The sequence below is a fragment of the Lactuca sativa genome, chromosome 5, assembly GCF_002870075.4.
Source record: "Lactuca sativa cultivar Salinas chromosome 5, Lsat_Salinas_v11, whole genome shotgun sequence".
Lineage (NCBI taxonomy): Eukaryota > Viridiplantae > Streptophyta > Magnoliopsida > Asterales > Asteraceae > Lactuca > Lactuca sativa.
In genome coordinates, this window is record NC_056627.2 from 251,950,692 (window position 1) to 251,961,622 (window position 10,931).

At 33.5% G+C, this 10,931-nt stretch overlaps 1 protein-coding gene and 1 long non-coding RNA gene across 9 annotated transcripts; one reads left to right on the plus strand and one right to left on the minus strand.

Annotated features, from left to right (window-relative positions):
• Positions 1-759: 759 nt before the first annotated feature.
• LOC111899507 (serine decarboxylase 1) lies at positions 760-4,786 on the plus strand. 2 transcript variants are annotated; one of them, XM_052771571.1, is made up of 6 exons: positions 760-858; positions 2,573-2,780; positions 2,988-3,219; positions 3,295-3,488; positions 3,675-3,811; positions 4,097-4,783. In XM_052771571.1, exons 2-6 carry the CDS (start codon positions 2,720-2,722, stop codon positions 4,661-4,663), a joined length of 1,191 nt encoding a protein of 396 aa, XP_052627531.1. In that variant the 5' UTR covers positions 760-858; positions 2,573-2,719; the 3' UTR covers positions 4,664-4,783. The 2 variants fall into 2 exon arrangements, with proteins under 2 accessions (XP_052627531.1, XP_023751109.1); XM_023895341.3 differs by lacking the exon at positions 760-858 and having other exon boundaries at positions 2,430-2,780; positions 4,097-4,786.
• Positions 4,787-5,333: 547 nt separating this feature from the next.
• On the minus strand, positions 5,334-9,814 carry LOC111899509 (uncharacterized). 7 transcript variants are annotated; one of them, XR_008232456.1, is made up of 7 exons: positions 9,296-9,814; positions 8,834-8,978; positions 8,586-8,739; positions 8,030-8,484; positions 6,736-7,245; positions 5,773-6,637; positions 5,334-5,677 (listed from the first exon to the last, which is right to left on the minus strand). It is a non-coding gene; the product is annotated as an uncharacterized LOC111899509 (long non-coding RNA). The 7 variants fall into 7 exon arrangements; XR_006192738.2 differs by having other exon boundaries at positions 5,773-5,853; positions 6,479-6,637; positions 8,030-8,739; positions 9,296-9,790; XR_008232457.1 differs by having other exon boundaries at positions 8,030-8,739; positions 8,834-8,972; positions 9,302-9,813.
• Positions 9,815-10,931: the final 1,117 nt, after the last annotated feature.

Consider the following 10,931-nt stretch of genomic DNA (forward strand, 5'->3'; position numbering starts at 1 on the left):
ACCCTAAACATCAAGGTTTGCATGATCCTTACATACGCCATGTGTATGAGGTGTACGCCCAAAGCACTAAGGCGCCCCTAGTACTCTTAGCGTACACACGTATTCTCAACGTACCCCCAGAGTCCGAAATTTCTAAAATGCTATTATGGGCCCTTTTGCACTCTTTCGTTTACTTAGGAGCCAAAATGCAATATAATTCAATTATATGGTCAAAATTAGAAGTAACTCATGGAAAAATAATAATATTTTATTAGTTGAAGTTTTATTATACAACTAAATGCTTTGAGCATGCTAAGTGTTTATTTCATGAATTTTCCTAAAGTATTGAATATATATGTTTAGAAAGTTATAATTGCCAAAAACATGTTATGTGATTGTTATTTGAAATGTAAAAGTTTATGTGTCATAATTTTTACACAAAAATGATAAAGTTTATTTTGTAATATTTTTACACAAAGTTGTTTCCAAGTTATTTAAAGTTTATATGTTAGTATTTTTTTTTAAATAAAAAACTAAAATATTTCTAATTACCCTATATGTCTTGAGTGAAAGTTGAACTAATGACCTTTCATGGTACTTATGTGTGATTGATTTTCATAAAAAAGGATGATTATGCATACACTGAATGTGATTGCATAAGAATCAAATAATGTAATGGACTAACAGTACTTTATTGGGATGGTATTTTCCTTCATAAAGTAGATGTCTTTTATCATTATATGTTGATTCCTTCTTCCTATCTTGGTCAACTTAACGTCACACAAGGTAACATGGTCTTTTATAGACTCAACATATGGTACATAACCGTCAATTCTACGTCATGCATGGTGACATGGTCTTTTCTATACCCGTGATACGGTACGAACCCTTCAACTTATTTTTTCCAGCAGAATATGATCATGTATTGCATTGCATTTTATATGAACTATGTTAGATAAAAGATTTTGTGAAATACGAAAAAGTTTTGTTATGTTTCCAAAACTAATGTAACTCGCCCCATACATTAATGTCTTGCGTATTATATTTTAATATCATATATCTTAGTTTAATGTTCAAAAGTGCAGAAGACAATGATCCCTAGAAGATCACCCTTTTGGGAAGATTAGAAAATGAACCTAGTTTTTGTACTGTTAAAATAAGTATGTACATAGGCTATCCCGAATGGATTTACAAAATATTAAGCGACAACCGAAGGAAAGATTTGAGGCATGCCATTTTGATAAGTTGGAGCAATATTTTTCAATATATAGGTTCAGAAGACAACCGAAGCCAATGGTGTAACTGATACTCCTGAAAACTAGCTCAATTTCAACAGGATTAGAATTTATTCAAAAGATGCAACTTTTTCCCATGTTAACCACTTAACCTTATGCCCTGATGATAATTCAAAACACCTTAATATGTGAACCAGGTTCCGTGTATTATTGTGGACCAATTCCCCATGAAGATTGCATCGTTAGCTATTATAGATGTGAGAAAAATAGTTCACCATTTGGAAGTTAGATTATTGAAAATACATTTTTTAAGGCCTCTTCCATAGGATGCATGATAGGGATGTTTAAACCCTTCACAGTATAAACATAAATAGGGAGGTTGGGTAACCTTGCATAACCCCTATCTCCATAGTGAATTCGGAAGTGGTTGAACCATGGATAAGGGTAGACAACCTAACCGATGATAAACAACCCCGAATCCAGGCATGCCAAGTGTGTCGATAGCTGATACGGGTGATGATTTAATCCGAGTACGTACAATTAAGACAACTGAAGGCCTTCTCAAAATCTACGTTAAATATAAATGCTTTCTCTTTGTTTTTTCTCGAGGTATATGATCACTTCATTGACGATAAAGGGATCGTCAAAAATCTATCTTTTACGATCGACCACTATTTGAATGGGGCTCATAACCATTTTTATTACTTTTTTGAGGTGTTTATCAAGAATCTTAGTAATTGTTTTCTATAGGCAACCGGTTAAACTAATGGGACGGAAGTTCTCTAGAGTACCGGATCTGTGATCTTGTTTCAAATATATATTAACTCGCCGTATCAATGAACATGTGATGAATTAGAAAAGATAATAAATTGTAGATGGATACCCTATTAACTTCTAGTGATTTGTACTTGCCTGTTTATTGAATGTTCTTCGTCTACATATTACATACGGTACATACAGGGGTAATATTAATAATAAAGATTTCATATCTGAGAAATATTAAAGAACTGTTGATGGATACTGCTTTTCTTATGCATTTTGCCTAAGGATAAAATATAGAGCCACGTTAGCGAACACGTGATGTTTGAGAGATATCAATAAATTATTGACGAACAACTTCTACGAATATGTCATGTCTGAGAAAAATATAAATCGCTAACAGATAATCTCATAACTTGCATTGTTAAGTTTCTACTTCAGTATTATATATACTTGCATGATTAAATCACATATCATATGCTCTAAACGGGAAAACTTCATCTTAGATTAAAATAAATAGCATTTGTTATACTTTATTTTCATTATCCACAAAGACTTTTTTTTTTCGCTTTTTCATCATGAGTCTTAATGATGCACAGCCACGTGAGGTTGTAAACGGTGGGACTTCGGTTAATGGGAAGGAGAAACCGAGGGAAATTGTTCTAGGTAGGAATGTGCACACTAGTTGCCACGAGGTAACAGAGCCTGATGATGATGATGAAGTTACCGGAGAAAGAGAAGCTTATATGGCCAGTGTGTTGGCCAGATATCGAAAGTCCTTGCTTGAAAGGACAAAACATCATTTGGGTAACAGTCTTTTTCGGTCTTATTTGCTGAAATTTATGTTTATGATCTTTTTTTTTATTACACAATTGTTTATCATGTCTAGAAATATCCAAGTGATATATGTGTGCATGCAGTTCTTAGTTTTGGCTTTGAGGGCTAGTGGAAATTTGTCATATGACAGTGTTTGATGTTAATCTTTGATGTTATTTTTATAATAAAAAATTATAGGATATCCGTATAATCTGGACTTCGATTATGGTGCGTTGTCTCAGTTACAACATTTCTCCATTAACAACCTTGGGGACCCATTCATCGAGAGCAATTATGGTGTCCATTCCAGGCAGTTTGAGGTTGGTGTATTGGACTGGTTTGCTCGTTTATGGGAGTTGGAAAAGAAGGAATATTGGGGTTACATTACAAATTGTGGAACAGAAGGCAATCTTCATGGCATACTAGTCGGGTTTGTATGATTTTATCTCATTTCTTGGATTTTTTACTATTTGAATACCTTTATATATTGTGTAAAATGTAACAGGAGAGAAGTGTTTCCTGATGGGATTTTGTATGCTTCTTGCGAATCACATTATTCCATCTTCAAAGCAGCAAGAATGTATCGAATGGATTGTGAAAAGGTCAACACGCTCCTTTCTGGGGAGATTGATTGTGAAGATTTTAAAGCAAAACTTGGTCTTCATAAGGACAAACCTGCAATCATCAACGTGAATATAGGTTCTCTCTTAGGCTCCATCGTTACACACACAGGATATGACATCCAGTGTTTGATATGTATTAAACTGACATGTCAATGGTACAAATGTGTTTTATTAGTGCAAAACACATGAACGTTTATCGTAAAAAATAATCCTAAAAAGCATGTCCATCCTATTATTTACATTTTTACAAACGAATTTGCAGGAACAACAGTGAAAGGAGCTGTGGATGATCTTGATCTGGTTATAAAGACCCTTGAAGAAACAGGATTTACACATGACCGATTTTATATCCACTGTGATGGGGCTTTGTTTGGTCTAATGATGCCTTTCGTTAAACTTGTAAGTAATCCGTGATACTATGAATCTTATAACGTAATGTATGCATGAAGGGCCAAGTTACACGGTTCACTCGGTTAATTGAGTAAAAAACAATTTTTTTGAATAAAAAACTTTATCCAAACACACATATTAACCGTTCAGCCATTTTATCAGTATAAAACTTAATAGGACAAAAAATAAAGAAACATTCCTGTAATGGAAAAAAGGAAAATGGTATTTGAGTAATTTACAAATTTGCCCTCGTTTATTTCATAGCTCATAAATTGCCCTTTCTTGTACAATCAGGCACCCAAGGTATCTTTCAAGAAACCGATTGGATCCGTGAGTGTTTCCGGTCACAAATTTGTGGGGTGTCCAATGCCATGTGGCGTTCAAATAACACGATTAGAACACATCAACGCTCTTTCAAGAAACGTCGAATATCTTGCTTCACGAGACGCAACAATCATGGGAAGTCGTAATGGTCACGCCCCATTGTTCCTTTGGTACACTTTAAACCGAAAAGGGTACAGAGGGTTCCAAAAAGAAGTCCAAAAATGCCTCAGAAATGCCCACTACTTAAAAGGCCGGTTAACCATTGCTGGAATTAGTGCCATGCTCAATGAGCTCAGTAGCACAGTGGTCTTTGAACGCCCACAAGATGAGGAGTTTACACGCAAATGGCAGCTTGCATGCCAAGGAAACATTGCTCATGTTGTGGTGATGCCGAATATAACGATTGATAAATTGGATGATTTTGTTGATGAGCTTATTGAGAAACGTGCGATTTGGTATGGAAATGGGAAGCTTCATTCGCCTTGTGTTGCTTCGGATATTGGTGAGGGTAATTGTTTATGTGTGTTACACAAGTGACACGTGTTACTTTATATGAAATTATGTTGATTGTTTCAATGTATTTTTTAATGGTTATTTATGTTAGACGTTGGAGTGTTGGGATTGCTATTGAAAAGAAAGCACATTGCTGTTTGAAGTTAAAATTATAAAGTTATATTCGAGAATTATGTGGTATGAAATGCCTCTTCAATAAACATGACATACCAACGACTGTTAATACCATAAAACCTTCCAACTTTTGGCACTAATTTTGCAATCACCAAAAAATGTGTTAGAGTTTGAAAACTCCTAATTTGTTCTATCATTTTTCAACATTAAAACCACCAACTAACTCCTAGACTAGCATTAAGATAGATCAATGGTCCAAAAAAGATTTGAGGAATAATAATAATAATAATAATAATAATAATAATAATAATAATAATAATAATAATAATAACTAGATAGGAAACCCCGCTTCGTGGGGGTTGGATTCGCCGCTAATATCAAAGAAAACCGACTGAAGACATTATGTAAAAGATGGTGTCATCGTTTATCAGTCTTTCGTCATGGAAGTAGGATACTATAGTTGGTTGTCTATGAAGGATGATGTCTAAAAATTAAATAAAGTAGAAGTGAACTGAGATCTATTTTCTTTTTAAAACACATATGTTGGATTCTTAAAGCTACACAGATAAACAAAAACACATATTCAGAATTTAAGTATACATCTTTAATCACAAAAACAAAATGCTTATATCAAAACTTTACAATATGTGATCATGTCATTTGGTTAGAAATAGAAAGACCTAAACAAATAGACAGAGGGTAGAATTGGGAGAACAATTGGTTTAACTTTACTTATATCAAAATGCTTATATCAAAACTTTACAATATGCCCTTTATTTTGATTAATAGATACATATGTTGGCCACATATTTGAAACCTTTTTGATAAAGGTGGGAAGCTAGCTACTGATAACAATCAATCCTAGATTGCCTCAATCGTTTCAAGAATATCTATGATGTTCGACTGTTCTTTGCACACACAAAGCTAAGAAAAAAAACTGTAAGCGTAGAAAAATACATTTTTACCCTTGTTACATACACTTATAAATACATTGGTAATATAAATTTTGATACACGAACCTTCACTGATGTTGTGCAACAGTTGCATTGTGTCCAGCTTACGATCTGATTTGAGATTCCATGTAAGCGCAGCATATGGCCCTACTCATCACAAACATTTTTCTTCATCAAAATACACAAAAGTATTTATACCGAGAACACCTTTTTTAGGAGAAATTATGGAATCAAATTTTAGATGAAATCTCACATGTCACACCATTAAAAAAGAAAAATATAATTACATTATATATAATAATAATAGTAATATATAAAAGCTTTTTAAAAAACATGAAGAGAAACGGAACTGATTTAAAGGATTTTCATACACACTTTTTATAATTTAACAACACTATATTTTAATTTAAACATATATTCACAATATACTACAATTATCCGAAGGATTAATTTAGCTGAAATATAATAACCTTTTGTGTCAGATCCTATATAATAATAAAATGATGTGCTTGAAAATCCTTTACAAAAAATGAATAAAGTAAATACCATGGTTGGTGCCAATTTACTTATTCAGTGGGTTTCATTGTTTTTATATTACATGATTAAGAACAATTAAATAAATTTTCAATTTTCTCATGACTTTGAGCACTACCAAATGTTTTCATGGTGGAAGGGCACTTCTCGCCTTCTTCCTATTACATTGACTCGACTGAAAGTAAATGATTTAAGGGGCGAAAAATTCGGCTAGAGTAAAATGGTCAAGTTTGGCTACCTGATGTGTAAAGCGCTGTAACATCCATCAAGAAGTCAAATGCTCTAATCAAACAGTTCAAAATCAACCTCTTTATCAGCTATAAAACATCCTCAAAATGTCCATGTAAAAACAATGACTTAATCACATATTTTAATTTTCTTTGACAGCTTCATTTGCCTAAAGTTTCAAGAAAACAATAATAGATGTAAGACAACTGTTTTTTGAATGGATTAAATACAACAATGACATCATTTATAGATAAATGTAGAACATACCTGGGGTGGTATTTCATTGCCATCCACTGTATAAAGTTCTACAATCAAGTGAAGCACTACAATGGAAAGAATAAACATGGCATTATATTGTCAAAATGAATGAAGAAAATATGAAAGCTTGATAAGAAATAGTGAATATCAGTCATGTCAATTTGTCAGAGTGGGTTTTAGAAGTTCCCCAAATCACTTGTGTAATGTTCAAATCAGTAATATCCTTTAAGCATTAAAAAAAAGAAAAAAAAAAAGAATTCAAGTTGAAGATCCTGCAATAATCCATGAAACTGCAGGCCAGATCCTGTTGCAGATCAAGTGTGACTGTTTCTCCAAATATCATCCACTGATACCTCTTAAGGTACATGTCAAACAAACATGTTAATAAGCTATACTATACAATGGTCAACCTGGAATGGAACTTTGTTAAGTTATAAGTAGACTTACTCACCATCAGTTCTATGTACTCGTACATGTGAACCCAAGTACCTATAATCTGAGAATGTATTGAATGCATGTCTGGAAAAATAATATTATTTAAAGTAAAATTAGCTTCAAGCTAAGTTGCACGGAAACGGATACGGTAATGGGAAACGGATACGGAACGGAAACGGGAAACGGCAAAACCCAAAAAATCAAGATACGGATATGGCAAAGATACGTCAATATAAAATTGTGTGTGTGTGTGTGTGTATATATATATATATATATATATATATATATATATATATATATATATTGATGTCAAGTCCCGCAACGGAGGTTGATCTATTGATATAGTTGATGATCCTTATGTTTCTTGAGAAGCCATAATCGATGATGTGATTAGGAATTAAGAGAATCAAGAATGGTGATGAATGATGATTGACGATCCTACTGAATTGTGATCGACGAATCGTCTTTGATCGAGAAAACAGGTGACGACTCACGACAGGGGAGACTTTGATTGACGATCGGTTAGGGACTTAAGGGAATACCAAATACATTTTGAGCCTTAAAAACAGCAGCCCATTAGTCTTTTTTAGATTTAAACTTAAAAAGCCAATGTAAACCTTAAAATAAAATAGAAACGGCTAGGAAACTTCATCGAAACTTTAAGGAAACTTCGCAGAAACGTTTCCATGATATCCGATACTTCCAGGAAACGTTTCCAAGGAGTTTCCATGGAGTATCCGTTTCAATGGAGTTTCGGAAACGGAAACGGCAACCTTAGAGAAGTTTCCATGCATCATAGGCTTCAAGATTACCAGGAAGGTCAAGAATCAGTTATTTTAGGGTTGAAAAGAAAGAAACAATAACATACTTCCATCTGATCCAGGCAGTCCAAATTAGCTCTTGTAAGCTATAGAAACAGCTGGTTGAATCGGATATTTCATCAAAAACATAGCGTGCAAAATGAGATACAATTCCAATTAATAAGAAATTCTTCGAATACAACTAAAAATACACTCCAAATGATTCCATAGTAAAGAAACAAAATTGAAGATTAAGGGGTGACAATGGTAGAATCGGAATAGCAGGGTAGTTCATCTTAATGGAAGTTGAAGCAAAAAACCCTTTTCATAGATAATTAATTCCTCCTGCAAGAAACATCACACCAAAACAAATGATGAAAAAAAAATTAAACCCAACTGTAGTTACTAAAATCGTATCACCTCCCTTGAAATAATTTTAAATTTACCAAACTACCCTTCACCATATGGAACATAGCAATAGCAAGAGGAGAAAAACACACCAAAAACTCACTGTTAATTAATCCTGCAAGAAACATGAGACCAAAACAAATGAAAAAAAAAACATTAAACCTAACTCTAGTTACTAAATTTGTATAACTTCCCTTGAAATAATTTTAAATTTACCAAACTACCCTTCACCATATGGAACATAGCAATAGCAAGAGGGACAAAAACACACCAAAAACTCACTGTTAATCCCCCCTGCAAGAAACATGAGACCAAAACAAATGAAAAAAAAACATTAAACGCAACTCTAGTTCAACAACACTTGTGCTACCTGAAATCACAAAACAATAGACAAAAATGACTAAATTTTTTTATGAAAAAAGAGAGGATAACTACAAGGTATAGAGGGTGATATGGTAAATTACCTGGTTTGAAACACAACTGAACCAAGCATCATAAGCAGAACCACCATGCCAAAGAAAGTTCTTGAAGCCAAACATTGATGTCCTTTTGACTCTATTTTACAATAAGTGTATACCTCAGGAGAAAGCCCTTATCGAAAACCTGCAACTAAGAATTATGAAGCAAAGTCAACCTCCGTATACACCTTTAGATTCCCCTTCAATAGATTCCAAAAAGAACACTCCTGAAACTGAATCAAAAGGATTCCTACAGATTTTCAGTTCTTCACACACAAAAAAAGGGGAAGTCAAGGAGGTGGAGAAGAGGTGTGACAGACAGAAGTGGATGATTGATAGTCATCTTTGTGAGAAGTGTGAAGGGACATAAAGGCATATGAGCAGATGCGCATCTTCATCCCAAAGCAAATACAAAACTGCAAATACGTTGAACACAAAGGGAAAAAAAAATACAGCACAGAAAGATACCTGCACCTGAATCTGATTTCTCTTCACGCTTTCGGCGACTTCATTGAAGGCGATGAACAGACACCGGAGGTTTGGGAGGATTTCAATCGCTATTCCTCCCGCCACCCTTACGAAAAATCGAGGCTTGCGTTGGCAGCGAAGTCGATATCCCAATCGGCAACATCCACAGATGGCAGAGAATGGGAAGTGGTGTGTCGTGGGTGTCTCTCTAGTGGCGGTGAGACACGATGGAGACGAAGGGTTTATAGAAAGAGATAGCGAGGAAGATCTTGAAGCGGGATCACCAATAGCTGTAGGCGTCGAATGCTTTTTGTGAAACAATGGAGAAGGCAAGCAGTAGTCGGTAACGATGAGAATGAGGGAGTAGAAAAGATGGTCGTCGAGATATTTGAGGCGGTGTAGCGGTTAACCCAATGAACAGTGACCGGTTACACGATGAACAGTACCTGGAGTCAGGTACTGTAGCCGTAGCCTGTATTTTCTAAAAAAAATGGGTGAATTATGACAAAATGGTAAGTACATTATTGCAACAAAAGGTATACTTAAATGATCATTTTTGTCATTTCCTTAGTATAAATCCCAAACTGCAACAAAAAAGAATACTTAAAGGACCATTTTTGTCATCCCTTAGCTACTTTACTGTAGCTAAGGGTGGAGAATTTTAATATATAGTATAATAATAATAATAATTATTATTATTATTGGAAATGTTGATTTATGCACAATCAACGATATATAGGCTAGGGATATGCACAATCAGCAGTCATATGAACTGTTGATAAGCACAATCAGCAGTCATATGAACTGTTGATAAGCACAATCAGCAGTCATATGGACTATGAATGAGCACAATAAGCAGTGAGTGTTGATTGTACATGTCCATAGTCCATATATATAACTGCTAATTGTGCGTGCATGCAAATTTCCAAAACAAATAAATAAATGTCAATCTTTTTGAGCCTATATATGACTTAGACGTACCATTTGTAGAAGATTAGTGTTTTCGGTTTTGAAAAATGATGAGTGAATTAGGAGTTCTCAAATTTTTGCAAATCTTTTGGTTCTCACAATAACTTTTATATATATATATATATATATATATATATATATATATATATATATATATATATATATATATATATATATATATATATATATATATTAAAGCATATTACTCATATCTTGAATTTAAAAAAAAAATATATATACGTCACAAAGTTTTTTGTACAAATCAATTATACATAAATAAATCATTAGTACTTGCCAAAAGTTTGAAGACTTGAATTAAGAAAATTCAACTTGATGTAAAAATGAAAATTCTAAATGTTAAATTCATGTATATAAATTAATTTATATCTCTTAAACTACACACCAATATTAATTAATTTACATCAACAGTATTAATAGACAATATAAATATAAGGTATAAACAAAAATATTTAAGATAAAAATTTTAATTTTTATTGCATAATAACTAATAATAAAATATAATAGGTTTTTCTCCGTAAGAAACTATTCACCAGAAAAACTAATTACATCGCCGCTTTGTGTGGGCATACATGTAGTATGTGTATGTGTGTGTGTGTATGTGTGTAACGCCCGCAGATCCGAACTAGTCAATTTAGAGACAATAAGC

What these genes read in the sequence shown, in the direction of transcription:
- LOC111899507 (XM_023895341.3), top strand. Translation starts at nt 2,552, where the DNA reads ATGAGTCTTAATGATGCACAGCCACGTGAGGTTGTAAACGGTGGGACT. An exon ending in AATCATCAACGTGAATATAG is followed by an intron (nt 3,489 to 3,674) that starts GTTCTCTCTTAG and finishes ACGAATTTGCAG; the next exon opens with GAACAACAGTGAAAGGAGCT. An exon ending in TGATGCCTTTCGTTAAACTT is followed by an intron (nt 3,812 to 4,096) that starts GTAAGTAATCCG and finishes TTGTACAATCAG; the next exon opens with GCACCCAAGGTATCTTTCAA.